The sequence below is a fragment of the Petromyzon marinus genome, chromosome 7, assembly GCF_048934315.1.
Source record: "Petromyzon marinus isolate PM22_M1 ecotype Great Lakes invasive population chromosome 7, UKy_Petmar_22M1.pri1.0, whole genome shotgun sequence".
In the NCBI taxonomy this organism is placed as follows: domain Eukaryota; kingdom Metazoa; phylum Chordata; class Hyperoartia; order Petromyzontiformes; family Petromyzontidae; genus Petromyzon; species Petromyzon marinus.
Window position 1 is genome coordinate 226,699 of NC_133673.1, and position 16,079 is coordinate 242,777.

At 45.4% G+C, this 16,079-nt stretch overlaps 1 protein-coding gene across 3 annotated transcripts in view; it reads left to right on the plus strand.

The window, feature by feature from the left end:
- LOC116939817 (glutathione S-transferase A-like) overlaps positions 1-14,533 on the plus strand; it is a 52,097-nt gene extending 37,564 nt beyond the window's left edge. For all 3 annotated transcript variants that reach the window (XM_076065190.1, XM_076065191.1, XM_032948646.2), the window contains exons 5-7: positions 850-968; positions 13,579-13,667; positions 14,277-14,533. In XM_076065190.1, the coding sequence (XP_075921305.1) occupies positions 850-968; positions 13,579-13,667; positions 14,277-14,409 (341 nt within the window). In that variant the 3' untranslated portion in view covers positions 14,410-14,533. The remainder of the gene's footprint in view (positions 1-849; positions 969-13,578; positions 13,668-14,276) is intronic.
- The last annotated feature ends 1,546 nt before the right edge of the window (positions 14,534-16,079 follow it).

Consider the following 16,079-nt stretch of genomic DNA (forward strand, 5'->3'; position numbering starts at 1 on the left):
CAATCACCGCTATGCATCTTAATTGGTCGCCTCTCTCTGGTTGCTCTCTCTCTGTCACCCTCTCTGCACCTGTTCGCCCTGACGTGACCTCACTGTCCGCAGCTCACACATGCGTGCACACTGTTTGCACCCCCCCGCGTTACTCCACTACATTTATATAGAGAGGAGTAAGTTGAGTAACAGAGATAAAAATAGATTCTGTGAAACGGAAGGCAGTTTGAGTGAGCGGGGGGGGGGACACCTGAAGAGTGATGACAGCAGACTACTGCTGACCACTGGACATCTGGCCAAAAGTGCAAAGCCTTCTCACCACCGACATGAGATCTCACCAATGCCTATGAGGGGTACAGCCTGCAAATCGACACATGACTCATTGGGCATCGTAAAACCAGAATTCTCCAAATGTCTTGAAACCTGTGTATTGGTCTTATGTGCAACACGGCATACATTATTATTTTTTTAGCTACCCTGTGTCAAAGACAAAAAGTATTTCCCTCAGTTATATTGAACATGCTGTGAGTGAGACCACACATATTATTTGCGATGAATCATTTGGGTCTGATTGGCACGGTTAAGTTGATTATGATTAAAATGTCCAAATTCACTTTTGCATTGATCTGATCAGATCAATGTTTTTGGACATGGTCAGCCATAAAATAATATATTTTATTCATGAAGAATTTGTTTTATTTCCAATGGCTTGTTTTATGAACAAAATGGCAGAAAGTTGTATCTGCTAATGTGTAGATCTTTTTTACGAGTACATCATAATGACATCGGTGGTTTTGAATGTTGATTTGATTGTACTTCCGTGCTAACATGTGATTGATCATTTATATGTGAATGCAGTGAGTGTGATCATGTACACATGGATAGTACCAGAGGCAGAGCGGCACGAGTCTGCTGTAACACGAAACAAGCAGGCTCTGGGTGAGGAGCTAAAGCTTTGGGAAGGATACCTTGCCAAGGTATGTTCCAGAATACCCATTGAGATCCGAGGATGGAGTGCACATTATAATTTGTATCTTACCCATAAATGTCATTTTTTGTCTGTGTGTGTGTCCATCTGTCTGTCCATCTGTCTCTGTGTGGACGCAACTTGCGAAGGATTTGGTTCGCAACACATGGGGTTTACGTTTGAAAAAAGTAGCCAGGTACCACGCCATAAGCCCTGTGGTGAGCCAGCGCTATTCCATTTTCCCATCCGTCGAATTTAAAGTAGTTAAATTAACAATTTAGTGATTTTTTTTCCCCCTTACGACGCTCAGGGCGCAATGCACACACGCCATTGGTGGAGGGGGGAAGGATTCTCATTCGCGTAAAAAATGCAATAAAAATACGCAAAATGCTGAAATAAAATCTTCACAGTGTCATCTCCCCCCCCCCCCCACTCCAAAGTGTGCACTTACCACTATAGGGTCGGTAGATACTAATATTATAGCGTTTAGATACTATTATTGTAGAGCGGGCGGGGGGATGGTGGGGGGGAGGTGGGGGTAGCGGCGCAGCCCCCAGCCTGCCAAGGGGCCACCTCGGCCGGCTGGGCAATCTAGGCGAGCATGGGGGCTCTGCATGGGACTAGGTCTCACTACGACACTCTGTCAGCTTAGTAGTTTGTGCTATAGAGTCGATATATATTGCTATAGAGTCGGTACCACCACAGTCAGTAGGCGCTGCTGTAGTCATAGCAGGTACCACCACAGTCGGTATGCACTGCTGTAGTGAAGGCAGGTTACCACCGCAGTCCGTATGCACTGCTGTAATGATAGCAGGTACCACCACATTAAGTATGCACTGCTGTAGTGATAGCGGGAACTGCCACAGTTGGTATGCACTGCTGTAGTAAAAGCAGATGCCACCACAGTCGGTATGCACTGCTGTAGTGAAAGCAGGTACCACCACAGTCAGTATGCACTGCTATAGTCATAGCAGGATACGACCACAATCAGTATGCACTGCTGTCGTTAAAGCAGGTACCACCACAGTCGGTATGCACTGCTGTAATGATAGCAAGTACGACGACAGTCCGTATGCACTGCTGTAATGATAGCAGGTACCACCACAGTAAGTATGCACTGCTGTAGTGATAGCGGGAACTGCCACAGTTGGTATGCACTGCTGTAGTAAAAGCAGATGCCACCACAGTCGGTATGCACTGCTGTAGTGAAAGCAGGTACCACTACAGTCAGTATGCACTGCTATAGTCATAGCAGGATACGACCACAATCAGAATGCACTGCTGTCGTTAAAGCAGGTACCACCACAGTCGGTATGCACTGCTGTAATGATAGCAAGTACCACCACAGTCCGTATGCACTGCTGTAATGATAGCAGGTACCACCACAGTCAGTATGCACTGCTGTAGTGATAGCAGGAACCGCCACAGTCGGTATGCAATGCTGTAGTTAAAGCAGATGCCACCACAGTCGGTATGCACTGCTGTAGTGAAGGCAGGTTACCAACACAGTCCGTATGCACTGCTGTAATGATAGCAGGTACCACCACATTAAGTATGCACTGCTGTAGTGATAGCGGGAACTGCCACAGTTGGTATGCACTGCTGTAGTAAAAGCAGATGCCACCACAGTCGGTATGCACTGCTGTAGTGAAAGCAGGTACCACCACAGTCAGTATGCACTGCTGTAGTGATAGCAGGAACCGCCACAGTCGGTATGCAATGCTGTAGTTAAAGCAGGTACCACCACAGTGGATATGCAATTCTGTAGTGAAAGCAGGTACCACCATAGTCGTTATGCACTGCTGTAGTGAAAGCAGGTACCACCGCAGTCAGTATGCACTGCTGTAGTCATAGCAGGATACCACCACAATCAGTATGCACTGCTGTCGTTAAAGCAGGTACGACCACAGTCGGAATGCACTGCTGTAGTGAAAGCAGGTTACCACCACAGTCCGTATGCACTGCTGTAGTGACAGCAGGTACCACCACAGTTGGTATGCACCCCTGTAGTGAAAGCAGGTACCACCAAAGTCGGTATGCGCTGCTGTAGCCATAGCAGGTACCACCACAGTCGGTATGCACTGCTGTAGTGAAAGCAGGTACCACCACAGTCAGCATGCACTGCTGTGGTGAAAGCAGGTACCACCACAGTCGGTATGCACTGCTGTCGTGATAGTAGGAACCGCCACAGTCGGTATGCAATGCTGTAGTTAGAGCAGGTACCACCACAATCAGTATGCACTGCTGTAGTGAAAGCAGGTACCAGCAAAGTCGCTATGCGCTGCTGTAGCCATAGCAGGCACTACCAAAGTCGGTATGCACTGCTGTAGTGAAAGCAGGTACCACCACAATTGGTATGCACTGCTGTAGTGAAACAGGTACCACCACAGTCAGTATGCACTGCTGTAGTGATAGCCGATACCACCACAGTCAGTATGCACTGCTGTAGTGATAGCAGGAACCTCCACAGTCGGTATGCAATGCTGTAGTTAAAGCAGGTACCACCACAGTCAGTATGCACTGCTGTAGTGAAAGCAAGTACCACCACAGTCGATATGCACTGCTGTAGTGATAGCAGGAACCACCACAGTTGGTATGCACTGCTGTTAAAGCTGGTGCCACCACAGTAGGTATGCACTGCTGTAGTGAAAGCAGGTACCACCAAAGTCGGTATGCGCTGCTGTAGTCATAGCAGATACCACCACAGTTGGTGTGCACTGCTGTAGTGAAAGCAGATGCCACCACAGTCAGTATGCACTGCTGTAGTGATAGCAGGAACTGCCACAGTCGGTATGCAATGCTGTAGTTAAAGCAGGTAATACCACGGTCGGTATGCACTGCTGTAATGATAGCAGGTACCACCACAGTCGGTATGCACTGCTGTAGTGAATGCAGGTACCATCAAAGTTGCCATGCGCTGCTGTAGTGACAGCAAGTACCACCACAGTCGGTATGCACTGCTGTAATGATAGCAGGAACCACCACAGTCAGTATGCACTGCTGTAGTGATAGCAGGAACCGCCACACTCAGTATGCAATGCTGTAGTTAAAGCAGGTACCACCACAGTCGGTATGCACTGCTGTAGCCATAGCATGTACCATCACAGTCGGTATGCACTGCTGTAGTGAAACAGGTACCACCCAAGTCGGTTTGCGCTGCTGTAGCCATAGCAGGTACAATCACAGTCGGTATGCACTGCTGTAGTGAAAGCAGCTACCACCCCAGTCAGTATGCACTGCTGTAGTGAAAGCAGGTACCACCACAGTCAGTATGCACTGCTATAGTCATAGCAGGATACGACCACAATCAGTATGCACTGCTGTCGTTAAAGCAGGTACCACCACAGTCGGTATGCACTGCTGTAATGATAGCAAGTACAACCACAGTCCGTATGCACTGCTGTAATGATAGCAGGTACCACCACAGTCAGTATGCACTGCTGTAGTGATAGCAGGAACCGCCACAGTCGGTATGCAATGCTGTAGTTAAAGCAGGTACCACCACAGTGGATATGCAATTCTGTAGTGAAAGCAGGTACCACCATAGTCGTTATGCACTGCTGTAGTGAAAGCAGGTACCACCGCAGTCAGTATGCACTGCTGTAGTCATAGCAGGATACCACCACAATCAGTATGCACTGCTGTCGTTAAAGCAGGTACGACCACAGTCGGAATGCACTGCTGTAGTGAAAGCAGGTTACCACCACAGTCCGTATGCACTGCTGTAGTGACAGCAGGTACCACCACAGTTGGTATGCACTCCTGTAGTGAAAGCAGGTACCACCAAAGTCGGTATGCGCTGCTGTAGCCATAACAGGTACCACCACAGTCGGTATGCACTGCTGTAGTGAAAGCAGGTACCACCACAGTCAGCATGCATTGCTGTGGTGAAAGCAGGTACCACCACAGTCGGTATGCACTGCTGTCGTGATAGTAGGAACCGCCACAGTCGGTATGCAATGCTGTAGTTAAAGCAGGTACCACCACAATCAGTATGCACTGCTGTAGTGAAAGCAGGTACCAGCAAAGTCGCTATGCGCTGCTGTAGCCATAGCAGGCACTACCAAAGTCGGTATGCACTGCTGTAGTGAAAGCAGGTACCACCACAATTGGTATGCACTGCTGTAGTGAAAGCAGGTACCACCACAGTCAGTATGCACTGCTGTAGTGATAGCCGATACCACCACAGTCAGTATGCACTGCTGTAGTGATAGCAGGAACCTCCACAGTCGGTATGCAATGCTGTAGTTAAAGCAGGTACCACCACAGTCAGAATGCACTGCTGTAGTGAAAGCAGGTACCACAAAAGTCGGTATGCGCTGCTGTAGTCATAGCAGCTACCACCACAGTCGGTATGCACTGCTTTAGTGATAGCAAGTACCACCACAGTCGATATGCACTGCTGTAGTGATAGCAGGAACCACCACAGTTGGTATGCACTGCTGTTAAAGCTGGTGCCACCACAGTAGGTATGCACTGCTGTAGTGAAAGCAGGTACCACCAAAGTCGGTATGCGCTGCTGTAGTCATAGCAGATACCACCACAGTTGGTGTGCACTGCTGTAGTGAAAGCAGATGCCACCACAGTCAGTATGCACTGCTGTAGTGATAGCAGGAACTGCCACAGTCGGTATGCAATGCTGTAGTTAAAGCAGGTAATACCACGGTCGGTATGCACTGCTGTAATGATAGCAGGTACCACCACAGTCGGTATGCACTGCTGTAGTGAAAGCAGGTACCATCAAAGTCGCCATGCGCTGCTGTAGTGACAGCAAGTACCACCACAGTCGGTATGCACTGCTGTAATGATAGCAGGAACCACCACAGTCAGTATGCACTGCTGTAGTGATAGCAGGAACCGCCACACTCAGTATGCAATGCTGTAGTTAAAGCAGGTACCACCACAGTCGGTATGCACTGCTGTAGCCATAGCATGTACCATCACAGTCGGTATGCACTGCTGTAGTGAAACAGGTACCACCCAAGTCGGTTTGCGCTGCTGTAGCCATAGCAGGTACAACCACAGTCGGTATGCACTGCTGTAGTGAAAGCAGCTACCACCCCAGTCAGTATGCACTGCTGTAGTGAAAGCAGGTACCACCACAGTCGGTATGCACTGCTGTAGTGAAAAGGAGGTACCACCACAGTCGGTATGCACTGCTCTAGTGAAAGTAGGTACTACCACAGTCGTTATGCACTGCTGTAGTGATTGCAGATACCACCACAGTCAGTATGCACTGCTGTAGTCATAGCACGATACCACCACAATCAGTTTGCACTGCTGTCGTTAAAGCAGGTTACCACCACAATCTGTATGCACTGCTGTAATGATTGCAGGTACCACCACAGTCGGTATGCACTGCTGTAGTGATAGCAGCTACCACCACAGTTGGTATGCACTGCTGTAGTGAAAGCAGGTACTACCACAGTCCGTATGCACTGCTGTAACGATAGCCGATACCACCACAGTCAGTATGCACTGCTGTAGTGATAGCAGGAACCTCCACAGTCGGTATGCAATGCTGTAGTTAAAGCAGGTACCACCACAGTCAGTATGCACTGCTGTAGTGAAAGCAGGTACCACCAAAGTCGGTATGTGCTGCTGTAGCCATAGCAGCTACCACCACAGTCGGTATGCACTGCTGTAGTGAAAGCAGGTACCACCCAAGTCGGTATGCGCTGCTGTAGCCATAGCAGGTACCACCACAGTCGGTATGCACTGATGTAGTGATAGCAGGTACCACCACCGTTGTTATGTACTGCTGTAGTGAAAGCAGATACCACCACTGTCAGTATGCACTGCTGTAGTCATGGCACGATACCACCACCATCAGTATGCACTGCTGTCGTTAAAGCAGGTTACATCCACAGTCCGTATGCACTGCTGTAATGATAGCCGGTCCCACCACAGTCGGTATGCACTGCTGTAGTGATAGCAGGAACCTCCACAGTCGGTATGCAATGCTGTAGTTAAAGCAGGTACCACCGCAGTCAGTATGCACTGCTGTAGTGAAAGCAGGTACCACCAAAGTCGTTATGTGCTGCTGTAGCCATAGCAGCTACCACCACAGTCGGTATGCACTGCTGTAGTGAAAGCAGGTACCACCCAAGTCGGTATGCGCTGCTGTAGCCATAGCAGGTACCACCACAGTCGGTATGCACTGATGTAGTGATAGCAGGTACCACCACAGTTGTTATGTACTACTGTAGTGAAAGCAGATACCACCACTGTCAGTATGCACTGCTGTAGTCATGGCACGATACCACCACCATCAGTATGCACTGCTGTCGTTAAAGCAGGTTACATCCACAGTCCGTATGCACTGCTGTAATGATAGCCGGTCCCACCACAGTCGGTATGCACTGCTGTAGTGATAGCAGCTACCACCACAGTTGGTATGCACTGTTGTAGTGAAAGCAGGTACCACCAAAGTCGGTATGCACGACTGTATGCATAGCAGGTACCACCACAGTCGGTATGCACTGATGTAGTGATAGCAGGAACCGCCACAGCCCGTATGCAATGCTGTAGTTAAAGCAGGTACCACCACAGTCGGTATGCACTGCTGTAGTGAAAGCAGGTTCCACCACAGTCGGTATGCACTGCTGTGGTGAAAGCAGGTGCCACCACATTTGGTATGCACTGCTGTAGTGAAAGCAGGTACCACCACATTCGGTATGCACAGCTGTAGTGAAAGCAGGTACCACCACAGTCGGTATGCACTGCTGTAGTGATAGCAGGAACCACCACAGTCAGTATGCACTGCTGTAGTGAAAGCAGGTACAACCAAAGTCGGTATCCACTGCTGTAGTGAAAGCAGGTACCACCACAGTCAGTATGCGCTGCTGTAGTGAAAGCAGGTACCACCACAGTCGGTATGCACTGCTGTAGTGAAAGCAGGTACCACCACAGTCGGTAGGCACTGCTGTAGTGAAAGCAGATGCCACCACAGTCAGTATGCACTGCTGTAGTGAAAGCAGGTGCCACCACAGTCGTAATGCACTACTGTAGTGAAAGCAGTTTCCACCACAGTCAGTATCCACTGCTGTAGTCATAGCACGATACCACCACAATCAGTATGCACTGCTGTCGTTAAAGCAGGTTACCACCACAGTTGGTATGCACTGCTGTAGTGAAAGCAGGTACCACCAAAGTCGGTATGCACTACTGTATGCATAGCAGGTACCACCACAGTCGGTATGCACTGATGTAATGATAGAAGGTAACACCATAGTCGTTATGTACTGCTGTAGTGAAAGCAGATACCACCACAGTCAGTATGTACTGCTGTAGTCATAGCTCGATGTCACCACAATCAGTATGCACTGCTGTCGTTAAAGCAGGTTACCACCACAGTCCGTATGCACTGCTGTAATGATAGCAGGTACCACTACAGTCGGTATGCACTGCTGTAGTGATAGCAGCTACCACAACAGTTGGTATGCACTTCTGTAGTGAAAGCAGGTACCACCAAAGTCGGTATGCACTGCTGTAGTGATAGTAGGAACCACCACAGTCAGTATGCACTGCTGTAGTTATAGGAGGTCACCACCATAGTCAGAATGCGCTGCTGTAGTGAAAGCAGGTACCACCAGTCGGTGTGCACTGCTGTTGTGATAGCAGGTACCACCACAGTTGGTATGCACTGCTGTTGTGATAGTAGATACTGCTATCGAGTTGGTAGATACTAAAACAGGCAGTATATACCACTACTCTCAGTAAATACTGCTACAGTCAGTAGATACTACTATACAGTCAGTAGATACTACTACGGTCAGTAGCTACTGCTATAGAGTCAGTAGATACTACTATAGAGTCAGTCGAAACTGCTATTGAGTTTGTCGTTACTACTATAGTCAGTGGATACTACTATAGATTTGGCAGATACGACTATACAGTTAGTAGTTACTACTATAGAGTCGGTAGATACTAATGTAGGGCCAGTAGATACTACTATGGTCAGTAGTACAGTCAGTACATACTACTATACAGTCAGTAGCTACTACTGGCTCAGTAGATACTACTGTACAGTCAATAGATACAACTACAGAATCAATAGATACTACTTACTCTGTTGTATGTATGGTGTGTAGGTATATATATATACCTACGTGGGGGTACAGATATTTTTTGAGGGAGGGCGTGGGTCGACAATTTTCCGAAACCTTTTAGATTACTTTTTGGACTTCTGCAAGCCTCTTATAATTTTGTTGGTGGAGAAATGGACAAACGGCCCACCCGGCTTTCACCATAGTTTAGTATCTCTATATGTAAGGTTATTAGGAGAAGTTTTAAAATATATTTTTTGCCCGGTCAACGCCGGGTACTTCCCGCTAGTCTTATCTATAAACGTCATTTTTGTCTGTCTCTCTGTCTGTGTGTCTGTCTGTCTGTATACGAAACTTGCAAAGGATTTGGCTTGCAAACCATGGGGTTTACATTTTAAAAAAGTAGCCAGGTACCACGCCATAAGCCCCGTGGTGAGCCAGTGCTCTTACATTTTCCCATCCGTCAACTATAAAGTAGTTAAATAAAGAATTGAGCGCTATGTATTATTTATTTATTTCCTTACGCCACTCTGCGAGCGCCACAGTACGCATTTGCACATGCGCGACAAAGCCGTGGTTGCCCCTAGCAACGCACACGCGTGATCGGTGGGTTTGGGGAAAAATTCTCATTCGCGTTAAAAATGCAATAAAATACACAAAACTCTGAGGTAAATTCTTCACAGTTTGATGTCCTCTTCTCCCCCCCCCCAACCCAATGTGTGCATTTACTACTATAGCTTCGATGTTACTATTATAGGCCGTAGATACTACTGCAGAGCGGGTGGGGGGATCGTGGGTGGGGGGGGGGGGTGAGGGTTAGCAGCCTAACCCCAGCCTGCCAAGGTGCCACCTCGGCTGGCTGGACAATCTAGGCGAGGCCAGGGGCTCTGCACGGGACTAGGCCTTACCACTACACTCTATGGTGAGTTCTATTATAGATTTTGACTTTCGTGACTGCAGGAATTCATATTCTTTGGTTCATTTGGTAAAGTCATGTAGATGGAAAAATAATAATAAAAAATAAGTTAATAAAAATAAAATAACATTATTAAATAAAACCACTAATGTAGACTGTTGCCTGGTTCTGATTCGGAGTGAGTGTACTGGCAGTCTATAATGTAGACTGTAGCCTGGTTTTCAAGCTTGGTGAGCGTATTGGCAGTCTATAATGTAGACTTTAGCAATGGTTATTAAACTGAGTGAGCGTACTTGCAGTCTATAATGTATACTGTAGCCTGGTTCTTAACCTGAGTGTACTGGCAGTCCATAATGTAGACTTATTCTTGGTTCTTAATAACCATTGCTATAGTCTACATTATAGACTTCCAGTACACTCACTTCTATTAAAAACCAGGCTAAAGTCTACATTAATTTTTTTCTATTTTTGTTATCATTTTTTATTTTTTTTATTTTTCTGTCTACGTGACTTTACCGAAAGAACCAAAGATTTCTATTATAGAGTTAGTATAGCTACTACTACAGCCAGTACAAACTGCTATAGAGTTAGTATAGCTACTACTACGGCCAGTACACACTGCTATAGAGTTAGTATAGCTACTTCTACAGCCAGTACATACTGCTATAGAGTTAGTTTAGCTACTGCTACGGCCAGTACACACTGCTATAGAGTTAGTATAGCTACTGCTACAGCCAGTACACACTGCTATATAGTTAGTATAGCTACTACTACAGCCAGTGCATACTGCTATAGAGTTAGTATAGCTACTACTATGGCCAGTACACACTGCTATAGAGTTAGTATAGCTATTACTACGGCCAGTACACACTGCTATAGAGTTAGTATAGCTACTACTACGGCCAGTACACACTACTATAGAGCTAGTATAGCTACTACTACAGCCAGTACACACTGCTATAGAGTTAGAATAGCTATTACTACGGCCAGTATACACTGCTATAGAGTTAGTATAGCAACTACTACAGCCAGTATATGCTACTGTAGTGATAGTAGATACTGCTATCGAGTCGGTAGATACTGTAGAGTTAGTAGATATTGCTTTAGTCAGTTTATACTACTGTAGAGTACACACTGCTATAGAGTTAGTATAGCTGCTACTACTACGGCCAGTACACACTGCTATAGAGTTAGTATAGCTACTACTACAGCCAGTACACACTGCTATTAAGTGTATAGCTACTACTACAGCTAGTACACACTGCTATAGAGTTTGTATAGTTACTACTACAGCCAGTACACACTGCTATAGAGATAGTATAGCTACTACTACAGCCAGTACACACTGTCATAGAGTTTCTATAGCTACTACTACAGCCAGTACACACAGGTATAGAGTTTCTATAGCCACTACTACAGCCAGTACATACTGCTATATAGTTAGTATAGCTACTACTACAGCCAATACACACTGTCATAAAGTTAGTGTAGCTACTACTACAACCAGTACATACTGCTATAGTTAGTATAGCGACTACTACAGCCAGTACACACTGCTATAGAGTTAGAATAGCTACTACTACAGCCAGTACACACTGCTATAGAGTTAGTATAGCTACTACTACGGCCAGTACACACTGCTATAGAGCTAGTATAGCTACTACTACAGCCAGTACACACTGCTATAGAGCTAGTATAGCTACTACTACAGCCAGTACACACTGCTATAGAGTTAGAATAGCTACTACTACGGCCAGTATACACTGCTATAGAGTTAGTATAGCGACTACTACAGCCAGTATATGCTACTGTAGTGATAGTAGATACTGCTATCGAGTCGGTAGATACTGTAGAGTTAGTAGATATTGCTATAGTCAGTTTATACTACTGTAGAGTTAATAGCTACTGCTATAGAGTTGATATACACTATTATAGAGTCGGGAGATACTACTGCAGAGTCGGTCGAGGCTATTGTAGAGTAAGTAGATCCTGCTATAGAGTAAGCAGATACTACTATATAGTAGTTACTACCATCGTCAGTAGATATTACTATAGTCAGTAGATACTACTGTAGAGTAAGTATTTACTACTATAGAGTCGGCAGATACTACTATAGAGTCAGTAGATACTGCTACAGTCAGGAGATACTACTACACAGTCCGTAGATAATACTACTACGGTCAGTAGATACTACTATAGAGTCAGTAGATACTCCAGTATAGTAAGTAGATACTGCTACTGTCAGTAGATACTACTACAGTCAGTAAATACTACTACAGTCAGTGGATACTACTATAGAGTCAGTAAATACTACTGTAGTGTTAGTAGTTACTACTATAGAATCGGTAGATACTTCTGTAGAGTCAGTAGATAGAGCCGGTTATTTATTAAGGGTTTAGATTACTTCCCCAGGGGTAGGGGTCCTATACTGGGTCCTAGACCTGGAGCTAGCTCGGCTAGCTCCAGGTCTAGGACCCAGTAGCTAGCTCGGCTAGCTCCAGGGCTCTCTCCCTGGAGTCGGATCGGGGGTTCAGCCAACACCGACCGACGAGGGAGAGCAGCACCTTCTATGACTACCGCCGGTTTCTCTCCAGACTCCTTGAGCTCTACCCCTGGCTGGCTCTTCGACCGTTCTCTATCCCGGGCTCCTACAGTGACCCGGTTTTCGTCAAGGGGTCCCCCTTAAGTACCTAGAGGAGACATGACGTCATCGCCCCGGCCAGCGCGCATGACATCACATCCCATGACGTCGTCGTACTGGACAGCGCGCATGATGTCACGTCCCCATATTACTCCTCTACAAATAGATACCACTATAGTCAGTAGATACTGCTATAGAGTCGATATATCCTATTATAGAGTCAGTAGATACTGCTATAGCATCAGCAGATACTGCTATAGAGTCTGCGGATACTACCATAGAGTCAGTAGTTACTGCTATAGAGTTATTAGTTACTACCATAGTGAGTGGATACTACTATAGAGTCAATAGATACTATAGATTCAGTAGATACTGCTATAGAGTTAGTAGTTACTACTATAGAGTCAGTAGATACTACTGTAGAGCCAGATACTACTGTAGAGCCAGATACTACTATCGAGTCACGAGATACTATCACTCTATTGTATGCAGGGTGTGTAGGTATATATGCCTACGGGGGGGGGGGTAAAAATATTTTTTGAGGGGGAGGGGGGAGGTCGACAATTTTCGGAAACCTTTTAAATCAACTATTTTCCTGCCACTTTCGATTACTTTTTGATTCAGGACTTCTTCAAGCCTCTTATAATTTTGTTGACGGACAAATGGACAGACAAACGGAACGCCGGGCTATCACAATAGCTTAGTGCTTGCAAGTTTTTAAATGTATTTTTCCCCCAGGCAACGCTGGGTACTTCCTGCTAGTTATTAATATTTGTTTTGTTCCAGCTGGCAAATTGTTAGAATATAAACATTTCCTGTTTATTTTCAGTTTTTTTTTACCTGTCTCGTTGCTGACCAATACTTAGATTCCTCATTAGGAGAGGTATCACAGACACTGATAACAAAGTTAAGGTTAAAAAGCAAAATATGAATGACCACAGATTCCTTAAATCCTGATTTGGGAATTATTGGAGCAGCCCTTTTCGGTAAACCTCATTGCTGATGTAACTTACAGTTGGGCTCCGGATCTTACATCGCTGGGAAGAACTTCACCTTGGCTGATGTCGTCTTCTTCCCTAACCTGGCATTCTGCTTCAGATTTGGGTGAGTCTGTGTGAGTGGTTACTCTAGATACATATCATGGGTATTTACACTACAAATAACACTGAGAAAATACGTCAAGTTGCAATTGCAATCCTAATCCATGTTTACCAGAACCAATAAAAACTGAATATTTGCATATTTTGATGACTGAAGAGTTAAGTGATTAACACGCTGATGGATGAGCCAGTTTATAGGGCTTTAGCTTTTAAATTCCTAGGCCATGGTATTTGTAAAATTGTGAAAAGAATATTGCGATGTAATGGTTAGCAAACTGTATTTGAAATCCAGAGATCACTGGTTCCATCTCCCGATGCAACAAGTGCAACAATGAGCACGTTTCTTAAATCTCTGTCCAGCCAGTAGTAGTTGATCGGCAGTCATGTTTGGTGGGATAAAGTGTGGGTACTCCCACCTCTTCCTAAGACATCTGACTCGTGTGGAATAGTTAGCCAAATAACCTGTCGAGGGAGTCTCTAGGTCTCCCTCTAGTGGAGGCCCTTCCGCCAGCTGTGCTGTGCGCAAGCAAGACTAGCGGCATATTGATTATCGGTGATGCACTCTTACCATTATCACACACACTAACGTGTATCTGTGTGTACGCATGTTTAGGTTATCTTATGACAAGTACCCTCACCTGAGTGCCTACTACAGCCTGGTGAAGGAGCGTCCCAGCGTGCAGGCCTCCTGGCCACCCCACTGGAAGGAGAGTGATGGGGCACAGGAAGTGCTCAAGGACATCTAAATGTGATTTGTGTCAATTGCTTAAGCCAGCACTAATATGGTCAATACTTTTTTCCCAAATGTTATTTTGACCTGTCCACATGACACATCTAAACCAATAAACTATTTTATGAATGCATCCAAAAGTTTTGACTTGATTGGTTATTATGATTCCGTTTATCAGACACTGTGGGAGTATTTTATCTCTATTTTGCTTAAAGCTAGAGAGGGGGAGGGGTTTAGGTATTAGGAGATAATATATTTTTATGTACATCAGAGTTGTGCTTTTTCCGTTATTTAGAATGTTTACACTGCTGGATGAAGGCAAACAAACACGCGGGACAAATGAAACAGAAACCCAGGGAAATAAACTGTGAGAGATAGACACAGGGACAGAGTGAGACAGACACAATGTGAGAGACACCGAAACAGAGACAGAAGAAAAGTGAGTGAGACACGGAGACACACAGGGAGACCCCTATAGACACAGGGAGACACATAGAGACACAGGGAAATAGCGTTTTGGGTATCAGAGATACAGGTGTAACAGAGGACTGATCATTGAGCCTTAGAATGCCCAGTCTAAATCAATTTTCCAGTGTGACAGTCATCCAAAGTAGCAGTGACCAGTGCGCCCCAGGATAACAGCAATCCAGAGTTCCAGGATAACAAAAAAACACAGTAAGTGTGTAGTGAGTCTTAGGGTCATCAATCTAACTCTGCTTACCTTCCAAGTACGACCAGTGCGACACGGATCAGGGAATCGCAGGAACATAAATACAAAGCAACCTGATAAAAAATTAAATCTTTTACCCTTTCTGCTAATTTTACAGGTGTTAAGATGTTCAAACATAGAAGCAAGCTGGATGGACTTACATCACGAGACCATGAAAGATGACCGGTTTATAGGGAGGTTTTTAACCAAAAGTGGATAGATCAAGGTGTGCATCTCGATCTGTGTATGTGTGTGCATTCACACGTATTGCCTATGTATTTCCGCTTCTCCATTTGGGCATCTCATTTGATATTAAAATTACTTGTAACAAGTAACTTCAAGAAAAAGGAAAAAATGATAGCATAATACTGAGGTTACCCAAAAAAGTATTTTTTTCCAGGTTATGCATTATTTAAAAAATAATCCCCAACAATGACTACAGTATACATATTTGTTATATCAATGCAACTGATGCTAGTCATAAGGTGTTTTATACACACGTGGACTTCTGACAATGCAGAGGAAACCTGAAACAATAAACGTTTGAATTGTTCTTCAAATTACCAGTGAGCTGAATCAATAATAGTTGCCGCATTAAATGCTTGTGAAAATTTAATTTTAGATTTGAAGCTTTCGTTACTGCAACGATTCATACTCTTTGGTTTTATTCGGTAAAATAAAGTAAAATAAAAATTAAATCACGACGTTTCGGAGGCAACACAAGCTTCCGTCTTCAGGTGGAATAGTCACAGCAGAAAATCTGTGTTGAGTACACAGCTCTGAGACGATCGGGTTTATATATAGGTTAAGGGGGGGGAGGAGTCAGAAAGGGGCGTGGGTGGGTGGGCTGAGTCAAGCCGCCTTTTTGTTAAGCTGCAGGGGGTTCGAGTGGAAGGCTGTGGTGGACTGCCAACACATGCGGAGGTTAAGGGGGGGGGGGAGGAGTCAGAAAGGGGGCGTGGGTGGGTGGGAGGGCT